General features: G+C 51.7%; 1 protein-coding gene across 2 annotated transcripts in view; it reads right to left on the minus strand.

The window, feature by feature from the left end:
- WDR91 (WD repeat domain 91) overlaps positions 1 to 19,114 on the minus strand; it is a 36,299-nt gene extending 17,185 nt beyond the window's left edge. The window contains exons 1-6 of one of the 2 annotated variants that reach the window (XM_070071332.1): positions 18,945 to 19,114; positions 17,116 to 17,295; positions 16,388 to 16,595; positions 14,882 to 14,964; positions 11,553 to 11,683; positions 9,692 to 9,857 (exon numbers count right to left, since the gene is read on the minus strand). In XM_070071332.1, the coding sequence (XP_069927433.1) occupies positions 9,692 to 9,857; positions 11,553 to 11,683; positions 14,882 to 14,964; positions 16,388 to 16,595; positions 17,116 to 17,295; positions 18,945 to 19,067 (891 nt within the window). In that variant the 5' untranslated portion in view covers positions 19,068 to 19,114. The remainder of the gene's footprint in view (positions 1 to 9,691; positions 9,858 to 11,552; positions 11,684 to 14,881; positions 14,965 to 16,387; positions 16,596 to 17,115; positions 17,296 to 18,944) is intronic. The other variant, XM_070071331.1, reaches the window with a different exon arrangement.
- Positions 19,115 to 23,891: the final 4,777 nt, after the last annotated feature.

Below are 23,891 nucleotides of genomic sequence, written 5' to 3' on the forward strand. Positions count from 1 at the left end.
GGAAGATCTGCTCTCCCTCTTTCTGTACAACTCTGCCCCCCCCTTTTTTTTTTGACAGGCAGAGTGGACAGTGAGAGAGAAAGCTCTTCCTTTGCCACTGGTTCACCCTCCAATGGCCGCTGCGGCCGGCACACAGCGCTGATCCGATGGCAGGAGCCAGGTGCTTCTCCTGGTCTCCCATGGGGTGCAGGGCCCAAGCACCTGGGCCATCCTCCACTGCACTCCCTGGCCACAGCAGAGAGCTGGCCTGGAAGAGGGGCAACCGGGACAGAATCCGGCTCCCTGACCCGGACTAGAACCGGCGCCGCAAGGCGGAGGATTAGCCTATTGAGCTAATCCGCGGCGCCGGCCACAACTCTGCCTTTCACAAGTAACTTTTGTGGTAGCTGGAGAAAGCTTGCTGTGTACCTGGCAGCGAGGGGCAGCAAGGTCAGCTTCCTTGGTTGCAGCCTGTTCCAGCACGGTGGGCTCTCAGCAAATGAGGTCAAGAGCCTAAAACAGCTATCAATCAGGCCTGACAGATCTGCCAGCCTAGTCAAGAACTATTACCCATGGAAGACTGCAAACTAGATTCTGTGAAGGCTATGTGTGGGAGCTAAAGAAATGAGAGGCGGACTCAGCGCAGCCAACAGGACACCACGCTAACCCTCGGGCTCAGAAGGTAGGTCAGGTTCAAGGTACAGAGAGGAGGCAATTGTTCTCCGACTCCTGTGCGTCAGATCACCAAGAACGTGCCTGCAGGGGCAGAGTCTCCCTTGCGGATGAAGTGAAAAGTTTCTGAAAACCACACAGCTTACCCAGAGCAACAGAAGGCTCTAACAGACCATTTTCCATAGAAAAAGTCAGAAACTTCTCAAAACATCAAGTCATCAAGTACTGTCCCACTCACAGGTGTCAGGTTCTGAAGGTTTCCCAGGATTTCTAGGAACTGCACAGGGACCATGTGGCCCAGGGCAACAGGAATTGTCCCAGAGGATACAAGTGAAGGGGAACCCTCACATCCTTTAATGGAGTAAGTGTAACATTTGTGTAAACCTGAGGACCGCACACGAGAAAGCAAACTGCAGATAAGTATCACTATCATTGCAAAATTTCTGTATGATATTCAACAATCTCTCCCACACTACATTAAAACAAAAACAAAAACAATATATCACGATTCAGTGTAAGTCATACAAGGAAAGCAAAGATGGTTCAAAATTAGGGTATCTAGGGGTTGGCCTCATGGCATAGCGGGTAAAGCCGCCAACTGCAATGCCAGCAGCCCATGTAGGCACCGGTTCTTGTCCCGGTTGCTCTATTTCCAATCCAGCTCCCTGCTAACAGACTGGGAAAACAGCACAAGACGGCCCAAGTGCTTGGGCCCCTACCACCCTCAAGAAGCTCCTGGCTTCCGCCTGGCCCAATCCTGGCCAGTGGTCACCTGGGGAGTCAGTGAGTAGACAATCTCCCTCACCCTCTCCCTGTTAACTTTTAATTTCAAATAAATATATTTAAAAGCAAAATAAGTTAGGCTATCTACTAATTATAATCCAATATAGCAATACATTTAAGGAGGAAGTCATGATTATCTCCCTAAATGGTGACAATATCCAACTCAACTGCTAACAGAACTACTTGAAAACAGATATGGACAGACACTTCCTTTACACAATTAAAAACATGCACATATGTACATGTGTGTGGGTATGATCTGAAGCCAACTTCATACTTGATGGGAAAACACATGAAGTAGTACTGATAAACAACAAGATACAATAGCCACTGTCCCTTATTATTGAATACTATATTGGGGGTCTTAACCAATGCAATTATACAAAGAAAAGAAATGGAATAAGAATTAGAAAGTAAGTTAAACCATCTCTCTTCTGCAAATGACAGGACAGTATGCTCAATGGTAAAACTCCTAAGAACTCAACAAGGTAGCAGAATGTCAAAATCTAAGTCAGGAGCCTTCATATGCACAGTAACCAGATAAAGAATCTAAGAGAACATCACACATAAATAACGGTAACCGTGTATCTAGAAATAAACCTGTCAAGAAAGGCATGAAATTTGCATAGAGGAAATTATAAAAATCCCCAAACGACATGAAAGTAGCCTGGAGCAAAGGAAGGTATCCCTTCTTGGACAGGGTCTCTCAACATCAGAAGGTCCATTCTAATGCATAAATTTAAGCTAAACTAAGTTAACGTAGAAAAGTTCTTTTCCGGCACTAAACATGTTGACAGTGCAGTTTGTATAGAAAAGTAAACACAAAGGAGTATCTAGAAAAACGTCAAAAAGGAAGACCCATGGGGGAGACTCTTAAATATAAAACAATGCCCCCAGAGACACAGCAGTGTGGTACTAGAGCATGAATGGGCAGAAAGATCAAAGGAAGCACATTCTAGAAACAGACCCAATTACACATGAAGAGTTAGTATGACAATGGTGACATTTTCAGATACTGGAGCAAAGATGGAATGCTTTTTAAAGATGTATTAAAAAAGTCAGAGCTTCAAAGAGAGACATCTTCTCCTGGCAGACTTCCCTGGAAGTCTGGGCTCATTTGAAGATGACTGCTACACTGTGCCGAGACCTTACCCTTTATATATATGTTTTTTTAGCTTTTTATTTCTAAGTACTTTCAAGCTTAGTGCAAAGTTGCAAAAGTAGTATTAAGAACTTTTCCCCCACTTGGTGCAGGTGGGTTTCCGCCATCCTGCCTCCCCCTCGGGAACGTGAGACTCCCTGGCTCCCCACAGCCTCCTCCGCGCGCTCTGTGCTCTGCCTCTAGCACTTTCGCCAACGCAACGCGACGACGTCTGGTGCGGCTGCAGCCTGCATTTCTCTTACCACGAGTGAAGCGAGCATCTCGTGTGTGTGGAGTCCATTTTTGTATGTTTATTGTAAATTGTGTGGCTTTCCCCATTTCTTCTCTGTAAATGTTGATGCTTCCGCCTCAGTTTAAATTTTTCATATTTCAGGGATCTTAGGCATTTACTTTTAGTTATTGGTTGCGAACGTCATAGCTCAGTTTTCTCTTGATCTTTTGACTTTGCTTGTATCTTTTGGCCAAGTATGTCCGTCTCTTACTTTACTGCATTTGGATTCCGAGTCATGGTTAGCCTTCCCCTCCATAACACGGAGCGACTTCAGTGTTTCCTCTCATACACACATGGTTGCACTTTGTACGTTTAGACATCCGATTTGTTTGAGCCTTAGTGTATAATTGTGTAATTTTTGTCCAAATGGCTATCTGATTGTCCCCATACCACTAAAAATTCTGACTTGGGGCCAGCCTTGTGGCGTAGCCGATAAAGCCACTTCCTGCAATGCCAGCATCACATATGTGCACCAGCTGGTGTCCTGGCTGCTCCATTTCTGATCCAGCTCCCTGCTAGCGGCCTGGGAAAAGCAGCAAGAAATGACCCAAGTGTTTAGACCCCTGCACCTACTTGGGAGAACCAAATGAAGTCCTGGCTTCGGCCTGGCCCAGCCCCGGCTGTTGCACTGTTGTGGCCACCTGGAGAGTGAACCAATGGATGGAAGATTCTGTCTCTCCCTAACTCTGACTTAAAAATAAATCTTAAAATTCAAAGGAAAAAAGACACTCAAGTCACAAAGAGGAACACAAACCTATTAGAAAACGGTAGAAAGGCGGAAGCACAGACAGAGCCACTGCCCCGACAGTGAGAAGCTGCAGACAACGCTCAGGACTGCGTGGAGCCAGAGCCGGGACGGCCACTGATAAAGCCATGTGGCACTGACATTTAGCACAAAAAGAGAACCACTTGGCTTCTGCAACTTTCAACGCCGCCTGCCTGCATGTAGGATTTCCCTCAGCGTATTTTCATGATCGTTTCCCCAAAACAAAGAAGAAAGACAAGTGCTGGCCTGTTTGTAACGGGGAGTACTTCCATGAGGTTTAGGGCTGCTGAACCCGTGCAGCTCAGCCACAAACACATTCTCCTTCTAAGTGTCAGGACCACCCCAGCACCAACTACACATGGGTCTTGGGAGGACAGGAACCAACGAGAAGGTAGCGTTCACTGCGAGACGGGTTCCAGGGAGATGCAGCGAGGAGGGGCCGCTCCAAGCCGTGAGCTCTGTTAAGGACGAGGCCCGAGGAGGTGGCGGGCGGCAGCAGTCACGGTCCACTAGGGAGTCACGTTCCCTCTAGGAAGGCGGACGCCCAGCGGCCACGTCCCGGTGCGGGCAGGGGGGAGCACTTCTCCTGTACTTCCTGCCTGCCACGGGGAGATCCACGTCGCACGGGGGCGTCCTGCCTCGGGACCAAAGGCGAGCAGTGCCACACAGGGAGACGGGCACGGTGCAGTACTTTTCCTTCCCTGCTCACCGACTACGGCTGACACAATAAACTAAGAACTGCCCCTGTAATAGAGGGCGGAGTTTCCACCAAGAGAGCCGAGGCCTACGCACGTGCTACAGGCCCCACAGAAAGCGGACAAGAGCTTCCTGCAGCCAAGTTAATCCCTCAGGAAGGGTGAAAAGCCAGAGACAGTAAGGTCACAAGGTGACAAGTGCAGTGTCCACGAGACACTGAAACGAGCAGGTTAACGTCAGTGTGGGGCTCGCTACAAGTGCTTGCTGTGCCACAACCATGGCCGGCGCCGCGGCTCACTAGGCTAATCCTCCGCCTAGCGGCGCCGGCACACCGGGTTCTAGTCCCGGTCGGGGCGCCGGATTCTGTCCCGGTTGCCCCTCTTCCAGGCCAGCCCTCTGCTGTGGCCAGGGAGTGCAGTGGAGGATGGCCCAGGTGCTTGGGCCCTGCACCCCATGGGAGACCAGGAAAAGCACCTGGCTCCTGGCTCCTGCCATCGGATCAGCGCGGTGCGCCGGCCGCAGCGCGCCGGCCGCGGCGGCCATTGGAGGGTGAACCAACGGCAAAGGAAGACCTTTCTCTCTGTCTCTCTCTCTCACTGTCCACTCTGCCTGTCAAAAATAAAAAAAAAAAAAATAAATAAAAAAAATAAAAAAAAAAAAAAAAAAAAACAAGTGCTTGCTGTGCCACAACCAGAAATTCAAAGTTTAATTTGGTTTTGCTTTAGGTACAAATCCCATAAACATCTTATGCATCGTCTTCCTGTAACTGTAATATTGCAATGGTCTTAATTTTCTACCATCAGCTCTCCAACTCCCACCTACAGCTCAGGAGAGACACTGTAGTTAACCTGTCACCATGGGGCCATCCCACAACTCTTGCTGGAGTCAGACAGAAGTCGACATTCGTTAATCATTGGTGGCCTGAGCAGATCAGGAGGGAGTTCAGAGCCCGAGTTGCCAGGAGACATCCAAATGCGGCAGGAAGCCGGCTCTAGTAACGTGGCCTCACGTGAGCCCAAACAGCCACCAGACCACAGGCCTTCTGAGCACACAGGTCCCAAGATTCAGATGGGAAGAGGACTGCTCCCCATCCCTGCCTAGACCTACAGGAACAGCCCCCAGGCAGCTGTCATCACTGCTCAAGTCCCAGTAGCTTGGAGGTAACTTGACACTAATAACAGTCCCAAGTAATAGATGCTCATGGAGGCTTTGTTGTTGCCATTACAGTCAATTAGAGGTTATCGCTGTAATAAGGTAACTCCCACCTGCAGGCCCACAGCTCACCAAGTGGGTGTGACGGGAGCAGGGCTATGGCTAGGGAAAGGATGGAATACAAACCATAGGCGGTGGCCCGGAGCTGCAGCCCAGACAAGCCTACTCCCTCCCTGGCTACTGTTATCAGAGATCCCACAAGAGCTTGGAAATTGTGGTTATACAGTTACTTCCTTTTTGCTTGTTTGCCATTTTTTGTCTGCAAATTCATATTGAAGGCCTGAAGAATATATACTGACATCTATTTTTGCAATAATGCTTTTGTATTTCAGTAATAATGACAATGGTCTCAGTGAACAATTACAGGCAGGCAAAATGCTGATGTGAGTGAAGTATCCTAATTTTAAAAATTGTTTCTATAGAGAATTGTAAAGTTGTGTCCGGCACTGTGGTGTAATGGGTAAAGCCACTGCCTGCAGTGCCAGCATCCCATATGGGCGCCGGTTCGAATCCCAGTTGCTCTACTTCCAATCTGGCTCTCTGCTATGGCCTGGGAAAGCAGTAGAAGATGGCCGAAGGCCTTGGGCCCCTGCACCCACGTGGAAGACCTGGAAGAAGCTCCAGGCTCCTGGCTTTGGATGGCACAGCTCCGGCCACTGCGGCCAATTGGGGAGTGAACCAGCAGATGGAAGACCTCTTTCTCTGTCTCTCCTCTCTATGTAACTCTTTCAAATAAATCTTAAAAAAAAAAAAAAAAAAAGTATAGGCACTTTACATTCCAGTAACTTAGTAAGTACCCACAAAAATACAAACTGTACTGTTAACAATAAACACAGAGGCTGGGCTTTGGTGTGGCAGGAGTGAGATAAGGACTCCATGCATAATATTGGCTGACAAAGCAACATAGCATCTGTAAAAACCAAACACCGTTTTACATTGAGTTCAAAGCCACGTATCATTGAAATCCCTGGAACTGATCCTGCCACCCCTGCACTTGGTATCAGCGAGAGAGCATCTGGAACTTTACACTCCAACTTGGGCATCAACAGTAAAGAGAGGGCCTGAGACATCAGAATGTGCCCCAAAGGGGAGGGCCCAAAATGGGGAAGGGTCTAGAAATCACACCATGGGGGTGAAGAGTTAGGAGAGGGCTGGGAGAAGGACAGGAAGGGTTGTCCCAAACCAGAAGACTTACCTATCCAAGGCAAAGCTTGGTGAATAAACACTATTGAGAGGTTTCTACCCACAGCTTTCTAACAAGCACACATTCCCATTTCAACCATCAATGATCTGTGCAAAGATAAACATCACGCTCCTATACACAGAAGGAGGGTGACCAGGGGCCGGCCTTGTGGCACAGTGGGTTAAACCAGAGCCTACGATGCCGGCATCCCACATGACTGCCAGTTCAAGGCCTAGCTGCTCCACTTCCAATCCAGCTCCCTGCTGACACACCTGGGAAGGCTGCAGAATATGATCCAAATTCTTGGGCCCCTGCTGTCCAATTGGGAGAACTAGATGGAGATCCACAGCCCCAGACGTGTGGCCATTTGGAGAGTGAACCAGCAGATGGACGACATCCCTCTCTCCCCTCCTGTAACTCCGCATTTCACGTCAATAAACCTTTATAAAGAGGGTGAGCTAGATGACCTGCAAGCTTCCCTCAAACTCAACAACTGTTATGGTCTCAAGTGGGTTATTTTTAGAACTGAAACACCAATGCCGATTTAAATTGTCTCCCATCATTAACAACCAGCTGACCTGACCACCAAGCTTTTCAGACTGCAGGTATCCACCACCTCCACTCAAGAACCGCCAACTCTGCTCGGCTGACATACCACACGGTGACGCAGGCTTTGTTCAGTGAACGAGTACTCTAGAGGCAAGGTGAGCAATGTTCTGCCGCATCATCCACTCTGACCCTCACCTCTCGGCTGTGAACTTGACAGTTTCTAATCCCGTGGCAGACCCACCTCGTGGCACACGGACTCTGAACACACACAGAGCACGACCACAGGCTTAACTCCAAGGGAGCCCTGCCTGAGCTTCCCTTCATTAAGTCAGGGAGGACTTCCTAACTTCAGGCTCATGTCAAAGGGGCCCGACACTCCACACATCATCCGTTAGGGTTCAGCTGTTGAACAGTCAGTCAGAGATCCAGAAGGCAAACAGTAAAACTTACTTGGCACGGAACTGGAATCCTTTTAAGATGCAAATGTTCATTTAACAAATAACCTACTGACAAGGTAACTGACTATTCTTTGCTTCAGTCCCCGTGGGTGTTAACACTACCATCATTGGGGCCAGTTCTGTGGCATAGCAGGTAAAGCCATCGCCCGCAGTGCCGGCATCCCATATGGGCGCTGGTTTGAGTTCCAGCTGTTCCACTTCCAATTCAGCTCTCTGCTATGGCCTGGGAAAGCAGAAGAAGATGGCCCAAGTCCTTGGACCCCTGCACCCATGTGGGAGATCCAGAAGAAGCCCCTGGCTCCGGATCGGCTCAGCTCTGGCTGTTGTGGCCGTTTGGGGAGTGAGCCAACGGCTGGAAGACCTCTCTGTCTCTCCCTCTCACTGTCTGAAACTCTACTTCTGAAATAAGTAAGTAAAATCTTACAGAGATGACCACCATGTCACCTGGAGGGCACTGAGGTCTCACAACCTAGGTCGCCAGACAGAACAGGATCTTCGGGAACCCAACTTACACCTGTCATTTACTGAGTGCTTCTCATCTGCCGTGCACTGCACATACCAAAAGCTCTTTTATCCATTCAATTAATCCTCTTAGGGAGCAAGTACTACTATTATTTCGAGGCGACCTCAAACATCTGTAGGAAGTTGGAACTAAAAGCTGTTTATTTTGATGCGATCGCTTTTGGAAACCTTCGCACTGTTTTCTCACAATGTGATTTGGCCATAAGTCTTGGACTGTTTGTTGATTTATTGGAGAGGTAGAGTTACATAGAGAGGAGAGACAGAAAGGTGGCCGGCCCTGAGTTTTCTGAAGACCCCTCACACTACCCAAGCAGACTGGGGTGCACTTCAGCCCCGTGAGCACTGATGATAAACAGAGCCAGCGCCCAACTCCCAAGGGCACGTTCTGTCTCATCCCATGGCCTGCGCGGCAGCTCCGACTCCACGGCACTAAGCTGGAGTGCTGCAGTAGAAACCCTCACATTCAAGGCCAAAGAGGCAGGAGAGGAAGGTGCAGAATACAATGACTCACTTTATCTGCAACTAATAAAAATATATCAGACGGGAAAGCATCCTACCCCAGCAATAACACTCAAGGGACTTCAAAAGGTACACACACACACCCACACACACATACACCCCGAAAAACTATGCACGATTTAAAAAGAAAAATCTTCCACTAAAACACTTAAAATTTATTTCCACTTTCCATGAACTTTTTGAAGTCCCTTCACATAGCCAAGTCTGGCAAACTTGCACTCTGATAGGATTCACTGGTTTCAGAAACACCCGACGACTTATGCTAGGCCAACTACTCAGTGGCGTCCTGGGCTGTCTGGGATCTAAGCCAGCATCAAAGAAATTCTCTTGCAGTCTTCTGTGACAGTGACAAGTAGTGGCAAGCCCTGTGCAGAACAAACAAATACCAACCTGTAGGCGACATGTGGGGACTCAGGCAACCTTAGCTTATACTTCAGTCAGACACTAAAGTCACCAAAAGTCCAAAGTGGCCAACCTGCTTGAACTCACACTTGAGCCACCAACACACAGGAGTTGCCAGGAAGTCTGGAAGAAGGAGAGGGAGCCATCGAAACCTACTTCCTGCCACCTGCCAGCCACTGCTTCCATCACAGCTGTGCACTGGCATCGGAGGGGTGATGGACGAGCATGCGGAGGCCAGAGAGCAGTCACTGAGCCATCTCCCCGCCAACATCTGCCCTCCAGCCACAGGTGAGGAAGAGGGCACATAGCAGATGGCTTTACCCTTACTGTTGTCCCCTCTCTCTTCCTGCAGGGCTGTCACTTGACTTGAGGGGAAAGGCAGGGATGGAGGAAGAGAGGGAAGGCAAAGTGAATTCAGAACCAGCACAGCCAAGAAACTGCACCCACAACGGGGCCACCGGGGAGGTACCCGAGCACACGCGGCAGTGGCTCCTGGGCCGACGGCACCGGTGCTTACCTGGCTGCTGAAAGACCCTTTCTTGGCCACACTTGGAGCCTGAGGGGGGCCCTGGGCTGGTGACAACCTCGAAGGACTCTTCTTACTCTGAGGCAGCAGTGAGGACAGGAAGCCCACGCGAGGCGACTGGGAGAGGGAGGCGCTCCGCTGGCTGCACACCATGGCTCTGTTCAGACAGACACGCCACAGGGTCACAGGGCCGGAAGGGGACACCGGACAACCAAGAACAGACCACCCAGGCCTTAGCTAGCTCCAGGAGCCGAGCTGGAAGGCGGTATCACTCAATACCTTTTTTTTTTTTTTTTTTTGTACAAAGAGAGCTGGCAGCTTGTCTGGCTCTTCTTGGAGGATGTGGTCAAGCTCAGAGCTGCTTTGTCTGACCGCCCCTGGCCACGGGTGCTACTGAGCAGCTCAGTCATGGCTAGCTCAAAGCGAGACATGCTGGAGGTTTCATATACACTGGAATTCAAAGACTTAGCATGACGGGACTGGTGCTGTGGAGAAGTGGGTAAAGCCACCGCCTGCAGTGTCGGCACTCCACATGGGTGCCAGTTCGAGTCCCAGCTGCTCCACTTCTGATCCAGCTCTCCGCTATGGCCTGGGAAAGCGGTGGAAGAGGGCTCCTGCACCCGCATGGGAGACCCAGAAGATGCTCCCGGCTGCTGGCTTCAGGTTAGCCCAACTCCGACAGTTGCAGCCATTTGGGAAGATTTCTCTGTCTGCAATTCTGCCTTTCAAATAAGTAAATCTTTTTATAAAGAAATCTGAAGAGACCTAGCATGAAAAAAAGGCATAAAACGGCTCACTAGTTTGTGTTCACTGCACACTGAAGCAACACTTTTAGATATACTGGGATATGTTATCACATCATTACAACTGACTTCACTTGTTCGGACTCTGTTTTTAAACACAGATGCTACAAGTTTGTAAGGCCCAGCTTCAGCTTGCAGTTTGTTTCCATCCGATGGCGATGGCTGGGCCGCTCGTCTTCACCTGGCACAGTCCTCGGCTGTACACGCTCTGCAATCTGTCTGCGCCCCCAACCCCCATCACCAGCTGTGTCCGCCAGCACCTCCGTTTCTTCAACCACTGCTATTGTTATCACCACCACCTCAGACCCCTGCTTTAACTGGCTTTTTAAAGACTTATTTATTTGAAACAGTTACAGGGAGGTAGAGACAGAGGTCTTCTACCTGCTGGTTCACTCCCCAGATGGCCGCAACAGCTGGAGCTGTGCCGATCGGAAGTCAGGAGCCAGGAGCTTCTTCCTGGTCTCCTACACGGGTGCAGGGCCCCAAGTACTTGGGCCATCCTGTACTGCCTTCCCAGGCCACAGCAGAGAGCGGTATCTGAAAAGGAGCAGCCAGGACTAGAACCGGCGCCCAGATGGGATGCCGGCACTTCAGGCCAGGGCTTTAACCCACTGCGCCTCAGCGCCGGTCCCGACTGGCTATTTTCCAACACTTCTCTCTCTCCCCACCTCTTTCAGTGGCATGCTTCGAGGAGCCCGTCTAGCTGTCCATGTGAGACATTCCTGACGCACAAAGACTTCCCAGGCTTGTGCTGTGGTTTATCTGTCCAGGCCACGCGCATCTGGGTGCACACGCCCCTGGCAGGGCTGTGCAGCCCTCCCTCCCTGGGTACAGCCAGAGGCTCACAGTGCGAAAAGCTCCTAGGGGGAACCTCAGGGAACAGGGCCTCTTACAAGACTGAGGCGAGGGCCTCGCGTGCCCAGGCGGCTCTTTGGCAAATCTCCCTCGCCAGGCAAAGGGGGCCACAGCCAAGGTGGGGCCGGAGAGACACAGGGCTTACAGCACAGGGGACGAAGGAGAGGAGGGGTGGCCACTCCACACACACTCACAGCTCTGAGTCCCCCAGGCGGTCCATGTTGGAGACGTAGGGCGGCAGTTTGTGCTGGACCAAGGCCTCTTCCTCCTCTGGAGGATGCTCCTCTTTCTTCAGCCGGTGGACTTCAGCCTGCAGCGCAAAAAGCTACACAGGGGTAGGACTGAATGAGCCGATGGCCTAGCCGCATCTTCCCTCTGGTGGAGAACATTCTAGAACCATCACATCCCAACCCAAGCTCCCGACTTCAAGTGCCACTTTCCCTCAGCCTCAAGGTGCCCTTCTCTGCTCATCGTGCACTGGAGAAATCGGCCAAATGACAGCTGGTGCTGGACTAGAGTGAGCTGCGAAAACCTGCAACCATTACAAATCCAACCTGTTCCTTTTTATTGTCGGACTTACTTCCTAGTTACCGAGTTTCTTCCTAAATTCACCGAGAAAAAAAAAGAGCCCCATGCCCACCTGCCTTCCTCCTGTTTTAGAAGTCCTACAGGAAAAAATAAAGTTGCAGTAAATTGGGGCATTTTTAGCCTTTCATCTAAAGAAAATAAAGACACACTAATTCATCCACACACATACCCAAAATTCAGCTTATATAACCTTCCTTCTCCTGGCAATACAACATGTAGAGATTTTAAGTTCAGGACACAGAAAAGTTCAAGATAAAAAAAAAAAAAACAAGTGTGGGTCCCTCGGCTCTCCTGTGTTATCAAATCAGGCAAATGCATATCTGAGTAGAACCAATGCAACTTGTCGCTCCCCTTCTTCACAGAGGAACGACACTGGACCCTGCGCTGTTCTTTTGTCTGCTCGGCCCTTCCCGGGTTGGCTGCCAACCCTTCCACCTCCATGGAAGGGCGGCTCCCCCTGCCACTTTCCCCACTTCCGCGGGGGAGCCGCCCTTCCACGGAGGTGGAAGGGTTGGCAGCCAACCCGGGAAGGGCCGAGCAGACGAAAGAACAGCACAGGGTACAGTGTCGTTCCTCCGTGAAGAGGGGGAGCGACATAATGATGCCGTGACTCGGATAGGAAGCCTGGGAGGGAAGAAGAGGGAAGAAGCGGGAAAACACCGAAGAGAGAGACTAGCAAAGAGCCTAGGGAAAAGCCGGACAGAAAAAGTGCCGGAAGAAATCTAGGGTTGAAAACGAAAGTGAAAGCTAGAAGAAACTTAGACTCGGACGGACTGCAGGTTGAAAGTGAAAGTGAAAGCTAGAAAAAACTTAGACTCAGATACAGACTGTGGGGAGAAGCCAGGAGAAATGAGGGAGAAATATTGTTGGAAGAAAGTTAGAAAATATACCGGGTAGAAAAAAATATGTTAGGGAAAACGAAGCCGCGGGGGCAGGCCGAAGCGGAGACGTAAGCTAGGTTGGGATTCGTCAAGTCAGCCAGGGGAGCAAAAGGCGAAAAACTAAAACCAGAAGCGGAGACGTAAGCTAGGTTGGAATTCGTCAAGTTAGCCCGGGGAGCAAAAGACGGGAAGCCAAACCGAAAAGTGGAGGCGTAAACTAGGTTGGACGGGAAGCCAAACCGGGAGCGGAGATGTAAGCTAGGTTGGAATCCGTCAGATTAGCCCGGGGAGCAAAAGACGGGAAGCCAAACCGAAAAGCGGAGACGTAAGCTAGGTTGGATTTCATCAGGTTAGCCCGGGGAACTTAGACTGAAAACTAAACCAACCGATGGCGGAAACGTGAACTAGGCTGTGATTCGCAGAAGCCGCCGTGCGCAGAGAAAGCGCACGGGGCGCGAGTAGATAGGGAGCGCGGGGCTGGCGCGGAGGCTGTGGTGCGGGCACGAAGACCGCGGAGCGCGCGTGAAGCCGGGAAGCTGCGCAGATGAGAGAAGCGCGGGTTGAAGCCACGCAGAGCTGGGAAGCTGCCGCGGGGCGGGCGCCGGGAAGCCGCGGGGATAAGAGAAACAGAAGTATAGAAGTAAAATGAGAGAACTAGGAATGCTGGCAGATAGAAGTAAAATAGGAGAGATAGGAATGCCCGGAGGCAGAGAAATAGAGAAAAATAAGGCCTCCCCACAACACGGCAATGAGAAGGCTTGGATTCGGTCTGCCTGATTAGTAAGACGATAAGCACCTGCGGGCGGCTAGCAGAATATCCGCTGCAGGTCACCAAAGACAGGCACGTTATCAACACCAATAAGTCTCCCCACAAGACGGCAATGAGAGGGCTTGGATTCGGTCTGCCTGATTAGTAAGGCGATAAGCACCTGTGGGCGGCTGCAGGTCACCGAAGACAGGCACGTTATCAACATCAATTAGTCTCCCCACAATACGGCAATGAGAGGGCTTGGATTTGGTTTGCCTGATTGATAGGGCTTGTAAGCACCTGCAGGCAGTTCTAGCAGAGCAGAGCATGCGCTGCAGGGCACCGAACACAGGCACGCATCAGCGCCTAAAAACCTCCTCACAACATGGCGAAGAGAGGACCCGGATTCGGTTTGCCTGATTGGTAGGGCTTGTAAGCACCTGTGGGCAACTCCAGCAAGCAGAGCAGAGTGTGTGCCGTGGGGCACCGAAGACAGGCGCGTATCAACGCCAAAAAATAAAAAGAAAGGGGGAACTGTGGGGAGCAACTCGGACTAGACTAAGTTACTGGAATTAAGACTTATTCTATGCATCTGCTCTCCCACAATATGGCACTGGGAGAGGAGTAAACAACTTTTACACAGCTGCCTCCAGTTCGACCAATAACCTGCAGGAGCTGATCCTGCTCCTGATTGGAGGAGAGCAGCGTGCTCGGCGTGTGGGTAGCAGAGTTGGGATTGGTGGAAGAGGACTATAAAGGAGGAGAGAGACAACATGCACCAGGAACATCCAGATAACATCTGAGCAGCCCCCGAGAGAGCCGGCCGGCGGTGTGCCGCTCCCCCGCGGAAGTGGGGAAAGTGGCAGGGGGAGCCGCCCTTCCATGGAGGTGGAAGGATCGGCAGCCAACCCGGGAAGGACCAGCAGCAAACCCGGGAAGGGCCGAGCAGACAAAAGAACAGCGCAGGGTCCTGTGTCGTTCCTCCGTGAAGAGGGGGAGCGACACAGCTGTGTCTGGGCCATCAACAGCAGCCATGGGATTCTACGTGGAAGAATGGAGAGAGACGGATGAGGACAGGCGAGCTGGGAAGTGGAGTGAATGAATCGTCTCCCGATTATGGCTCACTACTGTCCATTATTATTTATGCTCTACACATGATCTAGAGGATGGGTCTTCTCTAGTTTGAGGCAGTTTAACCCCCAATTCCAGACATGACTTCCCTGTAGTCAGCGTTCCTCTGCCACTACCCAGCTACACACACACACGCACACACACACGCCATGGAGCGAGCACATGCCAAACAAACCTTCTGGCGTAGAACTTCATTTTCTTCCTGAACCTGGTTGGTTCTCTGGCACTCCGCATCAAAGTTCAGGATCACGGGGACCGGTGCATGAGGTTAAAGAGTAAGCCTGTCTGTGCAGTGTCCCAACATCACTCCCAGGCTAACACAGCAGTAAAAACACCTGGACCCGAGACACCGGGACCGGAGGACAGGGTGGGTACGGGGGGTGCCTCCCCGCTTTGTCAGCCTCTCGTCCCTGGGTCTGTCACAATAGATGGGCCCGATTTCGTTGGGACAGGCTCACTGACTCAAGCCCACAGAAAAAGACAAATCCAAAGCTGTGCATTGTCCCTCCAACCCTGGGACTACTGGGCCAGTACGCACAGAGCTTCGGCGAGGTCAGGTGCACACTCAGCTGAGTAGCCCTGGAAGGCCAGGGGCTTTGCAAGCACTCCGCCAGCCGGGAAGAAGGTTCAGCCACATAGCCTGTGTGTCCCCAGACTGGCCTTTTTCTGGCAAGCTTGAAACAGAGTTTCCCACGGACTGGGACCACACGCCACGCCATTGCTATCTGCCTTCTAGCTCGGGGCAGCCCCAGAGAGCTGCAGTGGGAGCACAGAGCCGACTGGGCCTCATCCCTGGGGAAGTGAACCGTGGCTCCCCCGTGCGTGACCTCCCGTGCAGGGTCCCGAGAAGCTCCGGAGTAGTCCTTTCAATTGCCCCCGAGGGCCCAGCTCCCAGGGTCACCAGGCCAGTATAGACACCCTGCTGGTGCCACTTGAAAGCCTCGGGCTTAGGAGGCAGTGGCGGGGAGGGTGGAATGCACACAGCACAAGCAGCGAGGGCAGAGGCAGGAGAAGCACCCTTTCCGCCGCCACCAGACAGTGCTCCGGGAGCCCAGGACAGCCACCGTCGGCAAGCTCATATCTCAGCCACGTCCCACCAGGCAGCCTCATTCAAAGCAGACTCCCTTCGCCTTCCCTGGGTTTCCAGCCCAGAGAGCAGGAACAATGGCGCCTGCCTCGGGCCTTGGGATCTCCTGCTTTCCTCGACACTAATGGCACAGTCGGTAGGCTGTGTACTACATACAGGCCTTCTTACAGATGCCCACTTAGGTATTTTTAAGGCTAACCTGCTTTCTGGCAAGTTGACCAACAGTCAACACAGGAAAACCCAAACGCGTTCCCATCTGCTACCTAATCCCAGCCACAACAACTGATATCCCTGGGGACAGTCGTGCAGAGGGTGTTCAAGGCTGGACCGTCAGCCGACTTCCCACCCCTGGGCCTGCTCACACAGCTGCCTCCGCCCAAGCATGTCAGCGATTACTACAGCAGCTCAGCAGGGCCAAGATCTGCAATCCCTGGCCTCCTGACAAAAACAACCACAAGTCGTCCAGCCCCCTCACATGACAAGGATCCTTGGGCAGTCTGTAGAGGGAACGGCTGTGTCGGGGGCAGCGGCTACTGGTCACGGCGTCTGGGAGCCCCAGACCGGGCCCATGGCCGCAGGCAACAGGAAGGATATGCATGCACTCAAACAGGACACTCAGGAAGTTGTGCAGGGACACGATGAAGGTGTCCGCCCACTGTCGGGAGAAGTAGGTAGCAAAGGTGGGGTTGGTGTCCGGCGACGGCAGGAAGGGCAGGACAAACCAATCCTTCCACTCGGCCTGGTTCTGGAGCTCCGTGGCCTGCTTTGCAAAGAACTCCTGGGCCTTGTCGTTTCTGTTTGTCTGCAAGACACAGAGGAGGGGGAAGATGGAGATGCGGGTGAGCTTCCTCACCCCTGCCGAGCAGACGGCCTGTGCGTGTCAGCCTCCCAGGTAAGTGGCCCACGAGGACCTGTCCACTCCACATTGGAAAGCAGCCATCGCCCCTTTTCTCGAGGGCCTTGTCACTGCAAAGCTGGTTTCATGTGCAGCTCAAGAACAAATGCCATCCTGAAAACGAGTCCCTGAGGTTCTACAAAAACCCGACTGCCCGATTCTCCGATCATCTGTACTGCTTATTACAGAAACCTCAGGCCAGCAACTTCATATTCTTTCCAACATCTTAAATAGGAAGGAAAACAGAAATGGGGAAGTCAGATGATCCAGAGGAGAAGGAAAAAACCAGCACGAAATAACGTGACTGTCCCGCTCCTTCACAGGAAGGCACACAGCCCTCCCCAGGGGCGAGACCAAGCCCTATCTGTGGGTCAAGACCAAGCCCTATCTCCGCCAAAGGCGGCAGAGCCCCTGGAGCACCAAGCACCTGGATTGTGTAGACGAGATAGAAGCGGAACAGGCTGGTCTTGAGCTTGTTGATGGTGGGTCTGTACACGTCCTCCAAGCGGCTGAAGAGCCGCCGCTCCAGGTAGCTCCAGTAATCCCGCAGGGCGGCCAGGTCGTACACCTGCATTAGCTGCTGCAGCTGGTCCACTATCTTGTCCACCTGGTGAGAGCGGAGGGGTGGGGAGGGTGAGGACAGGAGGCAAAGCCCCCCTCATTCCACAGGGCACAGCGTTTTCCCCACTGCCATAGCTTCGGGATGTGAGCAGTTTTAAGTTAGGGGCTGGAGCTGGGCGGTGCAGCAGGTTAACATCCAACGTCCCATATCCAGGCACCGTTTCAAGTGCACGCTGTTCCACTTCCAATCCAGCTCTCCACTAATACGCCCAAGAAAGCAACAGCGGATGGCTCAGATACCCGGACCCCTGTCACCCACACCGGGGCCCCGGCTGGAGTTCCAGGCTCCCGATTTTGGCCTGACCCAACCCTGGCCGTTGCAGCCATGTGGTAAGTCAGAGGATGGAAGATCCCTTTCTCTGTCACCCTGCCTATCAAATAAATACATCTTCTCCTAAAGAAAAAATAAAAGTTTTTAACTTGCCATTTAAATCTGACAATTTATACAAATTTTAAGTTAGCAGTCTATGAAGTTTTTAAGACATAACTGTACCACCTTTTAAGTTACGGCTCGAATCTTAGGCAGGCACAGAAATTTCAGGTGTTATGGGCTTTGGCCAGAGAAGCAGGAGATTTGGCTCCAGGTCCTGGATCTGCCTCTGACTTACATGACTAAGTTGGCACTGTCACTTCAACTGCTTCCTGGGTTGCTTCACATTGAAAATAATAAACGTGTAAGAGCACATGAGATGGTCCTCCTTCTAGCTCCACAGTTCCAGGACTCCAAGGGGCAACGGGAGGCACGCTGATGGACCCCCGCCAGTCATCAGCGACCCACCAGCGCCCTCATAGCTGCGCAGACTATCAGCCAAACGAGCCACCTCCTTGTGAGGAGCAGTTATACCCGAGTAGGTGATTTGAAAAGGTTCTGGCTATCAACACTTTAGTCCCCATAGATTACAGACTGGGGCACGGGAGCCCAGAGAGGCGAAATCCTGTTTCAGGAGCCTCTAACTTCGTCCAAACAAGAACCCCGACTTCCCAACTCCCCTCCAGGGAGGCCCCTTGCTGGAGTTCACTGTCTCAATTCACCTGCCAACACCCGCTGAAGTCGACACACAAACCACACACACGTGGATTCCAAGAACTTCCCCACGGAAATCCATACCGGAGCCCCGAAAGTTTGTTTTAGCACGTGCAATGAGGTCTTCCTCCAGTGCTTAGTTGCAATATTGCCAGTGAGCTAACAAGGGCACTTGAGACCGACATCACCGGTGTCTGAACCCAGCTAACGTTCTGGGCTGCACACACCCCTGCTGCGCTCCCACTGCCTCGGGAAAACAACCCTGGGATAGATACGTCGGCCGCCAGAACCTCCCAGCCACCCAACCCTGGTTGCTGAAACCACATGGGTCTCCCCAGCCATCGACTGACCAGCACCTGCTAGGAGGCCGGGGAGCAACACCCAGACCTGCACCAGCGGTCAGGCCACAGCCCCCGACTGCAGGACAACTTCAGGCGAGTCACGCCCGTGTCAGGGCCTCGGTTCCCCGTCCGCCAGGCCAGGGCCGCGCGCGCCGATCTCCGCGGCCCCCACGCCGCCGGTGACAGCGCCGCCCCCGCCCCTGAGGGCAGTGGGGGCTGGGGAGCGGGCTGCTCCCGGGCTCCCTCGGGCCGCCCCCGCAGGCCCCTCACCCGAAACCCCTTCTCTTTGTCCGCCTTGATCTCGGCGTCCAGCTGCCGCAGGGTGTGCGTAAAGCCGCGGAAGAGCAGATACTCGCGGACCAGCTCGTCGGTGCGCTCCACCGCCTCCGCCATCACTGCGCCGGCGCCTAGAGGGGCCGCGGCCGCGAGGGACGAAGGGGCGGGGCCTGGCGGGGGCGGGGCGGAGACGGGGGGCGGGCGCCAACACGTCACTCCGCGGCCAGCCTACCAGCGCACACGCACCGCGCGCCTCGCGCCCTGAAGCCCTGCCCCTCGGTCGGCGCCCCGCCCCGGCCCCGCCCCGCCGTGTCGTCATGCCGCGGCCGCCCGGAGGGGCTGCTGGCGGAGGCTCTGCGGGCGCTAGTTTTCCTGGCGGCGGCATTACAGCTCCGAGTTCCTCAGAACGGCAGCAGCTGTTCAGTCTGGAGAACGTAGCACACGGCCGCGAGGCAGGCGGGGAGTGGGTGCCCGGCTGATCGCAGACCCCTGTGACTCCCACCTCTCCTTTTAAAAATGGAGGGATCGCAGGTGTGCGGTCGGGGGGCTCCCGTTCCCCGCAAAGCCCTGCCCACACGGCAGGGTCGCCACGACGCCTGGCGACGACGGAAAACCCGAGTTACGATGAGGTGGTGCCTGTGCCTCGTTAATTAAAACAAAAAGGCAGACGGCTGTGAGAAACAGCCTCACCCGTCCACTCCAAGGATGGCCCCGGACCAGAAGCGCAGCGCAGCGCAGCGCAGCGGGCAAGCCAGACTTCGCTAAGCGCCCTGCAGACCCGGGGGCTTTGCAGCGAGCTATTTATTCCCCCAGCACGCAGGTCCGGCCTCCAGGTCCCCATTGGCTGAGTGAGTGCGGGGCTCACCCGCTTCAGCTGTTTTGGCCACTAACACCCTGTTTGCCTAAGAACTGTCAGGTGCGTGGACCCGGGCCGTTCTGCAAACTGTGACAAGTCGACTGCTTGTCGACTCACAGCTAAAGGCTTCACTTTGAAAATGAGCCGAATGTTTACTTCTCACAAAGATAAAATGTGTGTGTGCATGTGTGTGTGTGCGTTTGCACATTTTGAAAACCCAGGAAGATTACACGCCGACTGTTTATATTTGCTTTCTCTGTGAGGTGAGACCAGAAGGGACTTTCACTTCCTATTTTTCACTTTTTCTCAATTGTTTGAAGTTTTCACAGGTGTCCATATTTTTGTAATCTGGACGACAACCAATATGTACGAGCTGATGGGAGATCTCTCTGTTTCCTTCTGTCTCTAAATCTGCCTTTCAAATAAATAAATTGTCAAATAAATAAATTAAAAAAAAAAAAAACAGAACGAAAACAGAAGTTGGAGTCAGGGACTGGAGCTGGGAATTGGATGCAGGCACTTCATTATGGGATGCCAGAATCTTAACCGATGTCTTAACCACGGGGCTAAGTGCCCTTGGGTTACCCTTGGGTTCTCCGTTATAAAAAAGGCCCTCGTTAGCTAATCACCTTCCAACATCATATTTGCAGAATAGGTCTCAATATACAAGTTTGGAGAAGACACAAATATTCAGACCAAGACAATCATCTCAGAGAGGCTGTGTAACTCTCTTGGAAAAATAGCATGGCTCTCACCCCCAGTGTTGTTACCCCCCTTGCTCTCTTGTGCCTTTCTCCATAGCACTTATGACATCTGATAAAATGATATTTTACTTATTTAGCGTGTTGTCTCTGCACCCCCACCCCCACCAAAAATAAGCTCCAGGAAAGGAGATGTTTTTGTCTGCACTGTTTGCAGTTATATTCCTCAGAGCCAAAAGCAATGTCAGGTTTACAGTGGTTGCTCAATAACTACATATTGAGCCTAATTTCAGTGAGGGCCCAGCCACCGCCACCTGCAAGCAGGAGAGGCCTGTAAGAGAGCTCTGGGTCAGCCCTGTATGTGAGCTTCGTGAGCCTCTGCCTGGTTCCCTGTCCAAAGCATTCCTTTTTTTTTTTTTTTTTTTTTGACAAGCAGAGTGGACAGTGAGAGAGAGACAGAGAGAAAGGTCACCCTCCAATGGCCGCCAAAGCTGGCGCACCGTGGCCGGCGCACCACGCCTATCCGAAGGCAGGAGCCAGGTACTTATCCTGGTCTCCCATGGGGTGCAGGGCCCAAGCACTTGGGCCATCCTCCACTGCTTTCCCGGGCCACAGCAGAGAGCTGGCCTGGAAGAGGGGCAACCAGGACAGAATCCGGTGCCCCGACCGGGACTAGAACCCGGTGTGCCGGCGCCGCAGGTGGAGGATTAGCCTAGTGAGCCGAGGCCCCGGCAATGCATTCCTCTTTGCCTTCCAGTGTTTTGAGTCACTCATTAAAGGTTTCTGGAAGCACTTCAGTGTGTCACCGTTATTAACCGGACAAGGTACTAGACTCTCCAGCTCATTCATTAGCCCCAATCAGCTGTTGCGATTTGTCTGACACTGCGTGTACTCTGTTCCCTGTCTTACAGTAGAGGGTGGCCTGGGGTTCAGTTAAGAAGCTGCTAATGAGGGCGTGAGGTTTTGTTGTACACAGAAAATTGTATTTTGACCCACAAGGCGAGCTGTGAACTACTTACTCTCTCTGCCTTTGACCCATAGACCTGGGAGAGGAAGGAGAGCAAGGAACACAGAGATGGGGGGAATAAACGCTTAGTGAGTACCTACTGGGCGCCAGATATTGTGCTTGATGTCAAGGACATAATAACAAGCAAGACCAGAGTCCTTGAGCTCGGGCTGGCTGGGGAAACTAAATGACGGATAAACACAGTCAATTTCTGGCTGCAGGGTGGAGACTGGGTCAGATGGGAGCAGGGCTGGACAGGAGGGTGAAAGCCAGTTCAAGGAAGAGATGGGACTACAGCAGTGGCACTGGGAGAAAGAGCCGGGATTTGAGAAGCGTTAGGGAGTCGATCAGTCAGACCTGGGGACTGGTTAGCTGCATTGAGGAAGGATCAGGGATCATCAAAGGTTGGCTAAGTTTCTGGCCTGTGCATCTCTCTGTACAGGATGACTCCCAGGAATCAATCCAATTTAACCCCAGGGGCAGGAGCCAAGGATAACAGGTCAGAGTTGCAATAATCTGGAGTTATCTGAGGTCCTACTGCCACTTTAAAATTTCTCCTTTTATCAGCCCCTAAGGCATTAGGATCTGGCTAAAAAGCCCATGAGAGCATTTCAGGCATGGAAAGCCAAGACACTGTGGCAAAATGACCTAAATGAAAGATCTCTGTGAGTGAGATCCCAGCGGGAAGAACGGGCCATCAAAGAAGGAGGTACTTTTCTCTGAAGGGAGGAGAGAACTTCCACTTTGCTTATGGCCTTGTCTAAATAAGGTCGCACTTTGTGGACTCAAGACTCAAGAGCCTTGGCAGCTCATGACAAGAGCCTCGGGTGATCACTGACGTCATAAATAAGAGTGCCAATTGTTAAATCAACAACGGGAGTCACTGTGCACTTGGTCCCCATGTAGGATCTCTGTCCTTAATGTGTTGTACTATGACAACGGTAAAACTAATCTTCAAACAGTGCTTTATACTGTATGTCTGTGTGGGTGCAAACTGTTAAAATCTTTACTTAGTGTAGAGTTGATCTTCTGTATATAAAGATAATTAAAAATGAACTCTAATGAAGAATGGGATGGGAGAGGGAGTGGGAGGTGGGATGGTTTGGGGTGGGAGGGCAGGTATGGGGGTAAGAAACGCTATAATCCAAAAGTTGTAATTACAAAATTTACATTTATTAAATAAAATTTTTATAAAAAATAAAAAAAAAATTTGTCCTTTTTTCTCAGCCCCACTATTTCATCTTTAATTTTGATGCTCTGGTCTGCCCTCTGTATAATTCTACAAATTCTAATTTTTTCTTTTGACCAAATCCTTTGTCTGACTCTGCTTATGGTTGTTCACCTGAATCCCTAATATTCCATCGACTCAGCCTAGCTCTTGGGCCTCCAGCAAGTGCGTCCCCGGCTGTGTTTTCACGCAGAGTGCCCTGTGTGTGCTGATAGTCTTGCTTTGTGACCATCTCACCTCCCTGAATGTAAACGTCAGAGAGCACAGACCCTTGAAAGTAGAAGGTGTTCAGTAGCTAATTGTTGAGTGAATGTGTGAATGAAGTTCACATTGCTCTATTGCCTGTAACTCCAAGTCACTGCAGGTACAAAGCAGCCATTGCCATAGCCTTTGACAGACACATCTTCTCTTACGTTAGTCAGGCCCATTAAAAAGTTACGAGTGCCTCTGAAAACTGGCCCTCCATGACCCACCCAAAATATTTTTTAATTTAATTTTAAAACTAAAAAAATTTTTAAAATAAAATGAATGATGTCCAAATTAAAATATATGTCCCCTTTGCCTATCAAATTAGTATTTTCAAAAATGTGCTCTCCTGGGGCTGGTGCTGTGGCCTAGCAGGTAAAGCCACCACCTGCAGTGCCAGCATCCCATATTGGCGCCGGTTCCAGTCCCAGTTGCTCCACTTCTGATCCAGCTCTCTGCGATGACCTGGGAAAGCGGTAGAAGATGGCCCAAGTTCTTGGGTCCCTGTACCCATGTGGGAGACCTGGAAGAAGCTCCTGGCTTTGGATGGGCGCAGCTCCAGCCATCTGGGGAGTGAACCAGCGGATAGAAGACCTCTCTCTCTCTCTGCCTCTCCTCTCTAATAAATAATTAAATCTTTAAAGGAAAATTGTGTTGTCCAGAGTTGATGAAATGAGCACTCTCATGAAGTTTCAGAAGGAGTTACTCCTATAGGGATCAATTTATAATGGATGAGAACACCCCCCCCCCCCCGCCAAGTTCCTGTTCTTCAACCCAATGACTCCACTTCTAAAATTTCCCCTAAAGAAATAATTCTTAAAATAATATTCAGGCACCTGGGGTTGTTTGTGAGGGTGCAGGTTATGGCAGCTTAGTGAGATACCCTCCAAGGGCTTGGGAGTGC

This window comes from Oryctolagus cuniculus, chromosome 3 (genome assembly GCF_964237555.1).
Source record: "Oryctolagus cuniculus chromosome 3, mOryCun1.1, whole genome shotgun sequence".
In the NCBI taxonomy this organism is placed as follows: Eukaryota; Metazoa; Chordata; class Mammalia; order Lagomorpha; family Leporidae; genus Oryctolagus; species Oryctolagus cuniculus.